The sequence below is a fragment of the Neoarius graeffei genome, chromosome 9 (assembly GCF_027579695.1).
Source record: "Neoarius graeffei isolate fNeoGra1 chromosome 9, fNeoGra1.pri, whole genome shotgun sequence".
In the NCBI taxonomy this organism is placed as follows: Eukaryota; Metazoa; Chordata; class Actinopteri; order Siluriformes; family Ariidae; genus Neoarius; species Neoarius graeffei.
In genome coordinates this window covers 59,117,989-59,133,669 of record NC_083577.1, presented here as the reverse complement: position 1 = coordinate 59,133,669, position 15,681 = coordinate 59,117,989, and the positions used below count along the sequence as shown (strand labels likewise).

The 15,681-nt window shown below is 46.9% G+C and overlaps 1 protein-coding gene across 3 annotated transcripts in view; it reads left to right on the top strand.

The window, feature by feature from the left end:
- Positions 1 to 15,681, top strand: part of galnt13 (UDP-N-acetyl-alpha-D-galactosamine:polypeptide N-acetylgalactosaminyltransferase 13) — a 139,246-nt gene that overhangs the window by 48,019 nt on the left and 75,546 nt on the right. For all 3 annotated transcript variants that reach the window (XM_060929974.1, XM_060929972.1, XM_060929973.1), the window contains exon 3: positions 7,124 to 7,292. In XM_060929974.1, coding sequence (XP_060785957.1) covers positions 7,124 to 7,292 — 169 coding nt within the window. The remainder of the gene's footprint in view (positions 1 to 7,123; positions 7,293 to 15,681) is intronic.

The following is a 15,681-nucleotide window of genomic DNA, read 5'->3' as shown; positions in this document are numbered from 1 at the left end:
GTGCTTGGTGCAGAAAACTTTGACTCCCCGGTGACCATTGATCGAGCACACAGGACTCTTGCTCCGAAACCAAAAAAAGGAGAGCGACCACGGGCGATGGTCGTTCGCTTTCATTACTATGCAGAGAAAGAAGATATCCTGAAGCTATCCAGAAATAAAGGCCGCCTGTTTTACAGGGACACTCCCGTGCACATCTTTCCAGACGTAAGTCCTGAAGTTGGGAAGCTGCGAATGGTGTTTAACCAAGTGAAGGCAAAGCTGTGGGATGCGGGGGTAAGCTACAGTCTGTTTTACCCTGCTAGGCTGGCGATCACAGTGAATGGCTCCAGGCACTCATTTGATAGCCCAAGTGAAGCAGAAACATTTTTTAACACAAAAATTGCTGCTTGAGCCGACAACACTGTATAAGAACTGTGACTGAACTATGTTGGCACTTAAAGAAGTGAATCTCCTTAGTTTTCTCTCAACCCTTTGATGTTATGGCTGGGTCCCCCCATGCTCTTTACTACGGATAACGCGATTACTGCTGACGATTGAAAACATTACAATTCGAGAGCACTAATGGGAGGGAGGGATGGATTTTTTTTTTTTGCTCTTTGGTGGGGGGAGGATATTCCTCAAGAGCTTAATATGGACAGTTATCCTTTCGAAGGGCTATTATGGACTGCCAATAAGTATAATTTAGGGAAAATAAGATTTCTTTTTTAAGATTAAAGTTGCATACATGTTTATCAGCCTATATAACAAACTGTTTCTACTGGTGCAACAGGTTTTTGGTGCCATTGTTTTTGTTGTTATTATTATTATTATTATTATTATTATTAGTAGTAGTAGTAGTAGTAGTATTGTTACCATTGTTATCATTATTGTTATTTGATTAGATTAGATTCACTTTATTCATCCCACATCGGGGAAATTCACGTGTTACAGTAGCAAGAAAATGTCAAACAGATAAGAAATAAAACTGAAATAAAAATTAGACAAACGAAGGATTAAATACAGAGGGCTATTTGCATTATCTACCGTGAAAAAGTATAGAAAAAATGCCTTATTGAGAGGCTTGGAAAAATTGCACATTACAGGTAGACTCTGTATATATACACACATATATACATAAATAATATTTATATATATATATATATATATATAAATATAAGTATGCATAAAAATAGTTTAAGGCCTATTATTGCACATAATAATTGCATCGGTGAGAGATGGCAGAGGTAGTAGTGGTGAAGTAGTGCAAATATAACAACAAACAGGTTATTGGTGCTACGTTACAAGTTGTGGGTGTTATACAGTCTGACAGCAGCAGGTATGAATGACCTGCGGTATCTCTCCTTCTTACACTGTGGGTGTAGCAGTCTACTACTAAAAGAGCTGCTTAAAGCCCCCACAGCCTCATGTAGGGGATGAGAGGGGTTATCCATGATTGAGGTCAGCTTGGCTAACATCCTCCTCTCACCCACCTCCTCAATGGAGTCCAGAGGACAGTCCAAGACTGAGCCAGCCCTTCTGACCAGTTTATTAAGTTTCTTCCTGTCCCTCTCTGAACTTCCACAGCCCCAGCAGACCACAGCGTAGAAAATCGCTGATGCTACCACAGAGTCATAAAAAGTCCTAAGCAGTGTCCTGCACACACCAAAATCATTAAATTACTTTATGCGCACCCCCAGGCCTCGGTACAGACAAATAGTATTAATTCAGAATATTTTCTGCTTAGTCGTTCTGCCAGACAAGGTTGTCCCCTGTCCCCGCTTTTATTTGCGCTGGCTATTGAACCACTTGCGATCTCTCTACGCGCCACAAACTCTTATGACGGGATTATTAGGGGAGGGACTGAACACAAAGTTTCATTATATGCAGACGACCTGCTGTTATATATCTCGAATCCTTCAAAATCAATGCCAGTCATTTTGTCAATCCTGGATAAATTTGGGAAGATATCCGGTTATAAAATTAATCACTCAAAAAGCATTTTATTCCCCATCAACTCTATTGCCTGACAACAAACATTTAGCTCCCTCCCGTTTACAGTTTCAAATCAATTAAAATATTTGGGAGTCACAATTACTAAAACATTTAATGAATTGTTTAAACACAATTTTCTGGAATTGTATAATCACATAGAGCAGGATTATGAATGGTGGTCAAACCTCCCTATCTCTCTGGCTGGCCGAATTAACATTGTAAAAATGAACATTTTACCCAAACTTATATTTCTTTTTCAATGTATCCCATTTTATATTACCAGAGCCTTTTTCAAGAGATTGGACAAAATCACAACCCATTTCATTTGGAACAAAAGAATTCCCAGAATTAAGAGACTGTTCTTACAATGAAGTAAATCACAGGGGGGTATGGGATTGCCCCATTTTCAGCGCTACTATTGGTCATGTAACATAAGAGCCCTCTCTTTCTGGCTCCAAGAGGGGTTGTCTGACTGGTCGAACTTTGAGAGTCATAGCTGCTCCCCTTCCTCTCTATCTGCAATGATATTTACTGCTCAACCTGCACCCCACCCATATCGGTTAATGAATCCGGTAGTTTCACATTCGCTTAAGATCTGGTCCCAGATTAGGAGACGTTTTGGATGGCAGGAGTGCTCGATCTAAGGCCCACTGGTTGCTAATCACTCATTTACCCCCTCCTTTGCAGATTCAGCATTTCGTTTCTGGCACAATAAAGGTATACACTCTTTTAGGGACCTATTCAATGATAAATTTTTTCCCACATTCCAAAAGTTGCAAAGCAAATTTAATCTGCCCCACTCTCACTTTTTCAAATACCTGCAACATGGTAGCCGCGGGGTCTTAAAAGTCTTAAATTTAATATTCCAAAATTAAGGCCTTAAAAAGTCTTAAATTGCTTTGCCCAAGTCTTAATTTTTTAAACAAAGGTCTTAAATTTACTCATACTATTCTACAATGTGAAAACATGGGTTTTGCGTAACATCAGTGAATTTCTTGGAGTATGGGCAAAGAAAGAAATAATATTGATACATTTTCGCGCCGACGCAATCGTCGGAGTCCGTGGTGGAGAGGAGACTCTGCGAATCGCAGCATGGGGAAGTGTCGTTTTAATCAGCAGTGGCTTTCAGATGAAAGATATCGTGATTGGGTGAGGGAGGTTCCTGGAAGCGACGTTGAAGCAAGATGCTGGGTTTGTCGAAAGACCTTCAAGTTGTCCACTATAGGTCATTTCGCTTTAGAGTCTCACATGAAGAGCTCAAAGCACATTGCATCTGCCCTCCACCGCCACCAGCCCATCGCTTAGTTCTGCACGGTTCAATCTCCGAATGCACCTGGAGTTGGCACTAGCACCACTGTCGAACGTCAGCAGCATCAGCCAAGCCAGACATCATCGGCAAGGCTAGTAACAACACAAGGGCTGAGCAGTGGCATGATGGGTGTCGGTGGAACCCCGACACTTCGGGCAGAGGTGCTCTGGATTTTAAAAACAATTACGGAACACCACTCGTACAGCTCGAATGAGGGCATAAGCGAACTCTTTAAGGCTATGTTCCCAGACTCGGAAGTCACTACAGCATTCTCCTGTGGAAAAAAACAAAACGTCTTACATAACAAAATTCGGTCTTGCTCCTTATATAATGAAGGAGTTGGTCAAAGACGTTAACGAGGCAAGTGGTGGATTTATCTCATTGTGTCTCTTATCTATCCACCTCCACATCTATGTCTTCCCTCCCTCCCTTGTTTACTAGGAGTATTTACATTTCTTTTTATTCTTCAAAATGTAAAATGGTTGAAGCAAGTTGAATGCTGGGAAACTAAGACAAAGAGTTTGTCTGTTTATCATCTCTGGGTGCATGGTCATAATTAGTTTAGAGACAGTTCTTTAGGCCTTCATTTGGGGTGGGCTCTCACTTTGGCTTTTTGACTGGTGAGTGCTAGGGCTGTGCGATGTCCCCTTAATTGGCATCGACGATGTTTACAGTGCAAACATCGTGATGGACGATCATATCGTGGGCGGGGGGGGGGGGATTTTAATACCACATTATTAAATATATTATTATTATTATTATTCTCATCTCATCTCATTATCTCTAGCCGCTTTATCCTTCTACAGGGTCGCAGGCAAGCTGGAGCCTATCCCAGCTGACTACGGGCGAAAGGCGGGGTACACCCTGGACAAGTCGCCAGGTCATCACAGGGCTGACACATAGACACAGACAACCATTCACACTCACATTCACACCTACAGTCAATTTAGAGTCACCAGTTAACCTAACCTGCATGTCTTTGGACTGTGGGGGAAACCGGAGCACCCGGAGGAAACCCACGCGGACACGGGGAGAACATGCAAACTCCACACAGAAAGGCCCTCGCCGGCCCCGGGGCTCGAACCCAGGACCTTCTTGCTGTGAGGCGACAGCGCTAACCACTACACCACCGTGCCGCCCTATTATTATTATTAAAAGTATTAGATACTCAGCTGAGGCTTTGGCACGTAAAAAAAAAGCGCTAGGTGATGTGGAATATTTGGCCTTGATAACGGATATGTGGTCCAGCTGCAACATGATGCCCTATATGTCAGCTACCGTACATTATGTGGACCGAGAGTGGGCAATGCAGTCCAAATGCCTGCAGACGAGTTTCATGCCAGAGACACATTCAGCGGACAATTTAGAAGACGCATTGCGCGAGACACTTGCCGAATGGAAAATAGAGGAGAAAAAGATCGCCTGTATAACAACGGGGCGAATATTGTCACAGCCATCAGGCAATTGAAATGGCTGTGGTTAAGTTGTTTTGGGCACAATTTGAACCTGGCCATAACCAACTCGCTTGCGCAACAGAGGGCCAGTACAGACCGAGCGTTTGGAGTTTGCCGAGCAGTCAACACTGCGGGGCCGGCGAGGGCCTTTCTGTGTGGAGTTTGCATGTTCTCCCCGTGTCTGCGTGGGTTTCCTCCGGGTGCTCCAGTTTCCCCCACAGTCCAAAGACATGCAGGTTAGGCTAATTGGTGGCTCTAAATTGACTGTAGGTGTGAATGTGAGTGTGAATGGTTGTTTGTCTGTATGTGTCAGCTGTGCGATGTTCTGGCAACTTGTCCAGGGTGTACCCCACCTCTCACCTGTAGTCAGCTGGGATAGGCTCCAGCTTGCCCGCGACCCTGCACAGGATAAGTGGTTACGGATAATGGATGGATGTTACCACCCTGAAGTTGTTTATTTTCCAGGAACAGCATATCTTGAAGTTTTTTATTTCTCTTACACCTCAGTAACTTGTCAGTTAAAAAAAACAAAACAAAACAAAACGAATAGCAAGGTCTATTTGATCATTTTATAGTTTCATTTAATGTCACTTATGCAATAATAGCTGTAAATATAGTTATTCCCACACCTACTGTGGTTTTTCCTTTCTCTCTCTCTCTCTCTCTCTCTCTCTCTCTCTCTCTCTCTCGAAATGAATAAGAAACAAATGTAATGATTTAATAAGACAAATGCAAATTAATAACAAATGCAGTGATTAATAAAATTAATAAGAAACAAATTACACTGAAAGTCATTTGTCCTGAAGGCTTTAAGAATAAGAAGGCTTTATTTGTCACATGTACATTACAGCACAGTGAAATTTTTTCTTTGCAATTCTCAGCTTGTTACGAAGTTGGGATCAGAGTGCAGTGTCAGTGGCGATACAGCGTCCCTGGAGCGGAGAGGGTTAATGACCTTTCTCAAGGGCCCAACAGTGGCAGCTTGGCAGTGTTTGGGATTGAACCCTAACCTTCAGAGCAGTAACCCAGAGTAGAGGTCTGCAAGGGACAGAATTTTCAGTCCCGCTCCCGCATTGTGCAGTCCCGCTCCCGCAAAGAATTATGATTTTCAGTCCCGCTCCCGCCCGCGCCTGCCATATTTTGTCCCGCTCCCGCCCGCAAATCCCGCATGATGCAGACGTTCGCGTTATTTCTCACGAAAGTTCTTGTCATTGGCTTGGGGAATTAAACATGCTGAGCTTAGCTGAGCTCTCCACTGACCGATCCTTCACCTAGCGCACGTAGCAAGGGTGCACGTTGCCAGGTGGCATGCGCAGCTGAGGCTTTACAGAGATACCCATTGTGAGCTTCACTAGAGGAGCTCTGCTCTTCTGCCATGATCGGAGATCTCAAACACGGAAGAGCGGAAAGGAATCGGAAACGTATGCGAGATTAGACCACATCCGCAAATTTAGGCATCTTAAAATGTTTTTATTAATGCCAAATAAAATATCCAGCACAAATTATATATGATAGACATAAATTAATAATTTATAAATTTTATTTTAAACATGTTTTTAGTTAGCGGGACTGCAGCTTATCACCTCTCCTGCCCGCTCCCGCATTGTGCACTCCCCCTCCCGCCCGCGCCCGCAATGAGCTTTCAAAATTTGTCCCGCACCGCACTGCTTTGCGTCGGGTCCCACAGGTCCCGCGGGACTCCCGCGGGAGTGCAGGGCTCTAACCCAGAGTCTTAACTGTTGATCCACTACTGTTACTGAGTGTTACCGACAATATCAGATTTTCAGTTTTTCTTCACTAAAGTTTAAACTAATACATACATACATACGAGGGAAAGTCAAAAAGTTCTAAGACAAATTTAAAAAATCTTTATTTATGAAAATAACAAAGCTATTTCTCTACATATCCTCCATTTAAGTCTAAAAACTTCTGCAAGCGGTGTTTCCATTGGAGAATTCCTTCTTTGTATTCCTTTTTTGAATTCTTTTGAATTCCTTTTGAAATAACAACATCTGCCTTAGAACTTTTTGATTTACCCTCGTACATACGTACTACTGCCAGTACACACACTCGGACACTGTACATTGATATTTTTACAATTATTGTAGTGTACTTTTGCGCAAACTATTTGCTGCGTAGCAAAGTGGCAAATCACAGTCCAAGGACAGCTTTGCAATGTAGCTGACATTCTATAACATAGATCAGTGAGTCAGAAAAGCTGTTCACTACAACACACTTTTGCAAAGACATTTCGAACTCAGCTTCCTGCCTACACTGCATGACTAAAAGTTCAGTGGTAATCACAGTGCATATGGCTTAATGTTGCTTCCGTTCCACTAAGTGCATTGAACGAATTCTTACTCTAACCTTTACCTTTGTTGTTGCACAGCCGTGATATCCAGAACTCATGAGGGTCCAGGAGAGATGGGGAAGGCTGTGATCATTCCGAAAGAGGACCAGGAGAAGATGAAAGAACTCTTCAAAATCAACCAGTTCAACCTGATGGCCAGCGACATGATAGCACTCAACAGAAGTCTGCCTGATGTGCGACTGGATGGGTGAGTGTTTGGGATGCTGGGGTTAATGGTATTCTTGGGTTTCAGTCATGTGACTTTTCTTAGCGATTTCACTTCCGGTAAAACAGCTGGTGGTCTAGCAAACCAAAACGGCTGCCGTAGTGCAAACAACTAGTGATAACATATCAGAGTATGCTCGTAATCTAGAAGCCACTGCTTGCTTTAGATATATTCAGAAGATTGCTATGTGCAATGGAATCGACCCCTACAGTCTGGGAAAGAAGGATTTGTCATACAATCTTGAAAACGACCCTTCAGTCGAGTTCCCCGAGATCTCAAACTATCTGGTGTTGCAGACGTCCTTCTACACCGCAAAACAGATGAAAACGTGGAAGAGTATGGAGACTTACAACTTTTTTTTGTACGTGGCTGGGTAAAGGACCTCGGTATCAAGTGGCTGCCGAATTAATCCTGTATTGTTTTTGCCCGTGTAAGTATGTTTTTTTTAAGCTTTTCATTCGAGTCTTTACAACGAAGCGCTGCAAGTTGAAGTGTAAACAAACAACAGTTCGCTTGATTCTCACTTGTGTTGGCTCTTATCTCTCAGGTAAATCATTCACAAAGATAATCAGAAACCCCTTTAAAAACCTGGATCTTAGTTAAACAAGATGGAGAAGTGATCATGGCGCATTGTAACTGTATGGCTGGGTAAGAATTTTGTCACGACCTTCATGCATATGGACTTTGTGAGGAGGAAACAAAGGAACAGCTGAGGACTTTAGCGCTTTATGACTAAAAAAAGTAACGTAAAATAACATATAGCAAGAAAAGTACTTGGAAAACACTAAGGACATAGCTAAGAGGGAGATACAAACCTTTTACCAAGTGATCACTGCAAACTCGAGCATGCTTCGATTCGGCCCCCTTCAATTTCAGTGAGAGGTTCAAAAGCCACCTTTCTCGATGTCTTTTTGTGAAATCCTGTGTTCGTTCACCCTTTTTTATTAGTTCACGGGGAACTCTGAAGAAACTTTTATCAGTTTCACGGTTTGATCGATTCGAACAACCTAAAACAACGCCATTTTTCATGCGAGCAATGCACCTTCTTCATACAAACGCTTTGTCAACTGAGCTTTGGTAGACCACCAGTGAAAGTTTTGAATAACTAATGAGGCAGATGTGACGTCACGTGAAACCTAAGAATTTGAGTGTAAATCTTTGTGTGGGGTGGCATGGTGGTGTAATGGTTAGCACTATGGCCTCACAGCAAGAAGTCTCTGGGTTCAAGCCCAGTGGCCGATGAGGGCCTTTCTGTGTGGAGTTTGCATGTTCTCCCCGTGTCTGTGTGGGTTTCCTCCGGGTGCTCCGGTTTCCCCCACAGTCCAAAGACATGCAGGTTAGGTTAACTGGTGACTCTAAATTGACTGTAGGTGTGAATGTGAGTGTGAATGGTTGTTTGTCTCTACCGGTATGTGTCAGCCCTGTGATGACCTGGCGACTTGTCCAGGGTGTACCCCGCCTCTCGCCCACAGCCAGCTGGGATAGGCTCCAGCTTGCCCGTGACCCTGCACAGGATAAGCGGCTACAGATAATGAACGGATGGATGGAACTGTGTGTGCATGTTCATGTTGGCTGAACCACATTAATTATACAGATAGCAACCACAAAGGAGAATATTTTCTCATTTACTCCACACTGTTTTCCAACTACATACGTGCATTAGGAAGGAATTCTATAAGGATAGAAATAATGTGTTTTTAAATGTGGAAAACATTTTTAATATACACCCTTACGGCTTTACACATCTCAAATATAGCTCCTCTTTTCTTCTAATGGCAAGATAATTTGTTTTTTTTTCAGGATATTTTATATAAAGTGCAGTCCTCTTCTTAAACCGAGCAGAATGTGTTGTTTTTTCTCCTGCCTGCTACAAATAGATGGGAAAGGTCTTTGTTTGTTGAAACCCAAATCCCATTTGTGGAGCATAATGAAATCCCACACAGCAGTTATGGTGAAACATAACTGCATTCATCTCGGGTCGCTGATTTACTCTGCTGTTTTTGTTGCACTAAAAGGCGAGCATTCATTGACAATCTTTGTTATATCCATTTGTTAACATCCTCTCTCTCTCTCTCTCTCTCTCTCTCTCTCTAAACACTCGTAACTCAGTTTTACAACAATATGGGTACCACTTCTTTACATTTTTCTTCTTTAAAGCATATTTTCATTCCCCAGACCTCACTGGAAAACAAAGAGCTAGCATTATGGCTTTAGCGATAATGACAAATGTTGTAAATCTTTCTGGATGATCATCAAAATACTGCAGTTTCATCAGAAGTAAGATAACTGAAGAATTAGGAGACCAAGAGATCCATCCATCCATCCATCCATCCATCCATTATCTGTAGCCGCGTATCCTGTCCTACAGGGTCGCAGGCAAACTGGAGCCTATCCCAGCTGACTATGGGCGAAAGGTGGGGTACACCCTGGACAAGTAGCCAGGTCATCACAGGGCTACCAAGAGATACAGTGGATATAAAAAGTGTACACACCCCGTTAAAATGATAGGTTTTTCTGATGTAAAAAATGAGCCCACAATAAATAATTTAAAAACTTTTCCCACCTTTAATGTGACCTATGACCTGTACAATTCAATTGAAAAACAAACAAATCTGTTAGGGGGAAAAACATAAAAAATAAAAAACATACAATAAGCTGTTTGCATAAGTGTGCACACCCTTAAACTAATACTTTGTTGAAGCACCTTTTGATTTAATTACAGCATTCAGTCTTTTTGGGTTCACACCTGCCATCAATTAAAATGACTCTGATTAACCCCAAATAAAGTTCAGCTGTCCTAGTAGGATTTTCCTGACATTTACTCAGTTGCATCCTCCAGCAAAAGCCAGGGTTCACAGAGAGCTTACAAAGCATCAAAGGGATCTCATTGTTGAAAGGTATCAGTCAGGAGAAGGGTGCAAAAACTTTCCATGGCATTACATATACCATGGAGCACAGTGAAGACAGTCATCAAGAAGTAGAGAAGATATGGGACAACAGTGACATTACGGAGGACTGAACGTCCCTCCAAAATTGATGAAAAGACAAGAAGAAAACTGGTCAGGGAGGCTGCCAAGAGGCCTACAGGCCTCTGCATGCTCTTGCGACAAGGCTTTCGCAGACAGCTTTTCGCAGACAGTTGTAATTTATTGTTGAGCGGGGAGTAATAGGCGTGCGCGATGTTATTCACCGGCACAACGCAAGGGGGCGCAAAGTTGCCAGGAGTAGTTGGTGGGTGTGGTTAGTGGAGTGTTTATCCTCCGGTTACTTATAATGACTAGAACTTTTTTTTTTTTAATAATGACTAGAACTGGAGTCGTATAGATGTACGTACTTCCTCAATCAACCGCTCTTCGTGCTGCTCCATCTTCGCTCGTGTTTTTAAAAATGGCGGTCATGAAAACAAAACAAACCGGGAAAGTCGGGAAGCGGAAGTGCGTGTACAGCGGATGTAGAGTGGACCAATCAGAGCCCTCTTGTCTGCGACGCTGTCTGCGAGGCTTCTGCAGTGGTCACAATTTTTGGGAGGTGTGCGCAGAGCGTCTGCGAAGGTGGGGGAGCTACGCAGACACTATCTGCGACACCGTCTGCGAGGACTGGATTGTCAGCATAAATTGGCCTTACAACAACACTGAAGGAGCTGGAGGAATTTCTTGCAAGTACTGATTGTGTACTACATGTGACAACAATCTCCTGTATTTTCCATGTGTCTGGACTATGGGTTAGGGTCACAAGATGGAAGCCTTTTCTTACAAAGAAAAACATCCAGGCCTGGCTAACTTTTGCAAAAAAAATACATGTGGGAAAATGTGTTATGGTCTGATGAAACCAAGGTTGAACTTTATGGCCACAATTCCAAAAGGTATGTGTAGCATTTCGGATGGGTGGGTGGAGCACAGAAGGACGGCAGGCCAGAACTGAGTTCACAAAACCCGTTTATTTTAGCTTTTCAGCCTTAACTATACACATACACACGCACACACTCAAGTCGTCTGGTTGGGGAGAGAGCCCTCTCTGCTCTCACTCTCTTCCTTAAATAGGGCGCGGTCACTGGGGAAGACACACAAACACATTAATCAACCTCAGGTGCAGTGATTCTGCCACTTACCTTCCCCGACTCTGCCCTCCGGTCACAGACCGATGCTTGGCCACGCCCCTGCTGCCACATACCCCCACTGCCTGACTCAGGCCGGGCGGCCGTCCGGCCTGCAGGCGACTCCCCCCCCGGACAGGAGAGGAAGTCTGCCACGGCCATCTGCGCCCCCGGCCTGTGGATCATGAAGGGTTGGAGTGCCAGATACCAACGGGTGATCCGCACGATGGCATCCTTCATGCGGTGGAGCCACTGGAGGAGCACGTGGTCCGAACAGAGGGTGAAAGGGCGTCCCAGCAGATAGTAACGGAGGGCGAGGACCGCCCACTTGATCGCTAGGCACTCCTTTTCAATGGTGCTGTAGCGCCCCCACGCACCGACAGCTTCCTACTGATGTACAGCACCGGGCGGTCCTCCCCCTCCACCTCCTGGGACAAAACAGCCCCCAGCCCTCTGTCCAACGCATCTGTCTGTAACATAAAGGGGAGAGAAAAGTCAGGGGAGTGTAAAAGTGGCCCCCCACACAGTGCAGCCTTTACCTCAGAAAAACCCTGCTGGCATTGCTCCGTCCACTGGACCGGATCTGGTGCCCCCTTTTTAGTCAGATCAGTCAGCGGGCTGGTGATGTCCGAATAGTTAGGTATAAACCTGCGATAATAGCCAGCCAGCCCCAGGAACTGTCTCACCCCCTTTTTGGTCTTGGGCCTCGGGCAGGCAGCAATTGCCGCTGTCTTGTTAATTTGGGGACGCACCTGCCCGTTGCCCAAGTGGAAGCCCAGATACCGTACTTCCACCCACCCAATCACACACTTCTTTGGGTTGGCTGTGAGACCCGCTTGCCTCAGTGACCTAAGGACGGCCCTCAGATTTTGGAGGTGCCTCGGCCAGTCATTACTATAGATAATGATATCGTCGAGGTAGGCGGCTGAATAGGTGGCGTGGGGGCGGAGGACCCTATCCATCAGCCGCTGAAACGTAGCGGGCGCCCCAAACAGCCCAAAAGGTAGTGTGACAAACTGGTGTAAGCCGAACGGTGTGGAAAAGGCCGTTTTTTCTCGGGATAATGGAGTCAAGGGGATCTGCCAATAACCCTTTGTTAAATCCAGTGTCGAGTAAAAGCGAGCTGTGCCTAGTCGATTGAGCAACTCATCAATACGAGGCAGTGGGTACACGTCGAATTTAGACACCGCGTTGACTTTCCTATAGTCTACACAGAACCGGACCAACCCATCGGCCTTGGGTACCAAGACCACCGGGCTGCTCCAGTCACTGTGGGACTCCTCGACGATGCCCATTTCGAGCATGGCCTTGAGTTCTTCCCGAACCACTTTTTTCTTGTGTTCGGGTAGCCTGTAAGGGCGGCTACGCACTACCACCCCCGGGGGCATCTCAATGTGGTGCTCTATGAGGTTTGTGCGGCCGGGCAGGGGCGAGAATACGTCCAAAAACTCGGTCTGCAACTGGGCAACCTCTGCGAGTTGGGTCGGGGAGAGGTGGTCTCCACAGGGGACCGGAGAGGTACGTGATGCCAATGTTCCCTTTTGAACCTCCGGGCCCAGCTCCGCCTTCTCCGGAACCACCGACACCAACGCCATGGGGACCTCCTCGTTCCAGAGTTTGAGCAGATTGAGGTGGTAAACCTGTAACGCCCCACCCCTGTCCGTTCGCCTCACCTCATAGTCAACATCCCCGACTCACCGTGTGACCTCAAAGGGTCCTTGCCACTTAGCAACTAATTTGGAGCTCGATGTGGGCAACAGTACGAGTACTTTATCTCCCGGTGTGAACTCCCTGAGGCGCGTACCCTTGTCGTACAGGCGGGTTTGTTGTTCTTGGGCCTGCCGCAAATTCTCCTGAGTTAGGTGGGTGAGTGTGTGGAGTTTTGCACGCAGGTCAATAACGTATTGGATTTCATTTTTACTTGGTGAAGGTCCCTCCTCCCAATTTTCCCGCAGCACATCTTGAATGCCGCGCGGCTTATGCACGTATAACAATTCAAATGGGGAGAACCCCGTGGAGGCTTGGGGGACCTCTCGCACTGAAAACAACAAGGGTTCGAGCCACTTATCCCAATTACGTGCGTCCTCACTTACGAATTTTTAAATTATATTCTTGAGGGTGCGATTGAACCGTTCAACTAAACCGCCCGTTTGTGGGTGATACACGCTGGTGCGGATCGGCTTAATACCCAACAACCTATACAGTTCATTTAGTGTACATGACATAAACGCGGTGCCTTGGTCAGTCAGAATCTCTTTCGGGATTCCAACTCGGGAGATAACGCTGAAGAGCGCCTCCGCAATACTGCGTGCTGAGATATTGTGAAGAGGCACCGCTTCCAGGTATCACATTGCATAGTCCACCAGAACTAATATAAAGTGGTACCCTCGTGTTGACCGATCTAATGGCCCGATGAGATCCATCCCAATTCTTTCGAATGGGGTCTCGATTAATGGACGCAAAGGCGCTTTTGGAATGACCGCCGGATTTACTAACTGGCATTCGCGGCACGCCATACACCACCTACTGACATCGCCACGAATCCCTGGCCAATAGAACCGGGCCATTATTCGGGCTAGTGTTTTATCCTGCCCTAAGTGTCCAGCCATGGGATTAAAGTGAGCCGCCTGGAATACCAATTCCCGGCAGCTCTTCGGAATCAACAGCTGCGTGACTTGCTCTTTAGTCTGAGTGTCCTGCATCACTCGGTATAATCTATCCTTCATAATTGCGAAGTAGGGGAAGGTCGGGGTGGCGTTTGGGTGGAGCATTTGACCATCGATTACTCTCATTTGGTCAAACGCATGCCACAGAGTCTCGTTTCGCAACTGCTCTAATGGAAAATCCGCGAGGGATTCCCCGATCGAGGAGAGGAGGAGCCGGCGGCTCCTCACTCTGATGCGGAGCTGACGTAGACGGCTCTGTGACAGCTGCTCCCGCCAACGCGACACCGGGACCTCCCCTTATTAAACTACGGCAGGACCCACTCTTCACTAGGTGACTCATTAATTCCCCAAATCCCGGCCAATCCGTCCCCAAAATTATCGAGTGGGTAAGGCGAGGATTAACCGCCGCCTTCACTATAAATTTTTCCCCTCGAAAAAAAATGTGGACCGACACTAAAGGGTAGTTGTGAACATCCCCGTGCACACACAACACCTTCACCAATTGTGCTCCCCCCAATGCCTCGTCTTGCACCAGGTTTTGGTGGATTGAGGTCTGATTACAACCAGAATCCACCAACGCCTGATGTGTATCCCCTTGGATACTCACCGGTATGCGATACGCTCCGGCCCGATCGAGGGCGGCTCCTGGCGTGTCAGGGATCCGAACCACTGCACCCACCTCCATTACTGAGCACTGCTGTTGGAGGTGGCCCGGCTCCCCGCAGCACCAGCAAACCGGCCCGGGCTTCCTCTCTGCAATGGTGCTCTGGGGCTCACTCACCTGAGGGGGGGAGAGACAGACACAGAAGGGAGAAACGGGAGGGCACCGCGGGTGCGGCGGGCCGGCTGGGGTGGGGCTGGCCCCCGCCTCCACGGTGGGGGAATGGGGCAAGGATGAGACACAGGAGGAGAGGGAGAGGGGAGAAGAGGTTGTCTGCTGTCCTGCCATCGGGACAGCCGCCAAATGGTCCTCCGCCAGCTCAATTGCCTGATCCAGCGACGCCGGGCGGTGGCACTGGACCCACTCTGCAGCTCCGGCTGGTAGACGCACGATGAACTGTTCCAGTGCCACCTGGTCGATGATCCCCTCGGCGTCGCGGTTGTCGGCCCTCAACCACCGCCCGCAGACGTCCCGGAGTTGCTGGCCAAACGCGAATGGCCGGCCGACTTCCTCCAAGTGCAAAGCGCGGAAGCGCTACCGTTGTTGCTCGGGGGTGCGCCCCACACGCTGGAGGACGGCCCGGCGAAGGTCCGCGTAGACCAGCCGGCGGTCGGCGGGGAGCTGTAGCGCAGCCAGCTGCACCTCTCCCGTTAGCAGGGGGAGGAGGCGCGCCGTGCGCTGTTCCACCGGCCACCCCGAGGTCTCTGCTACCTGCTCAAAGAGCGTGAGGAAGGCTTCGGGGTCGTCCTGTGGGCCCATCTTCGTCAGGGTGAAGGGGGACGGCCCCGCGGCGGTGGATCCCGCCGACGCGAGGAGGTGCCGGAACGCCTGTCGCTCTTCCTGCTGAGCCAGCACCAGGGCCTCGAACCGCTGTTCCTGTTCCTTCCGGAGGGCGACAAGGGCCTGGTGCTGGCTTTGCTGGGCCGTGGCGAGGGTGTGGACCAGCTCGGC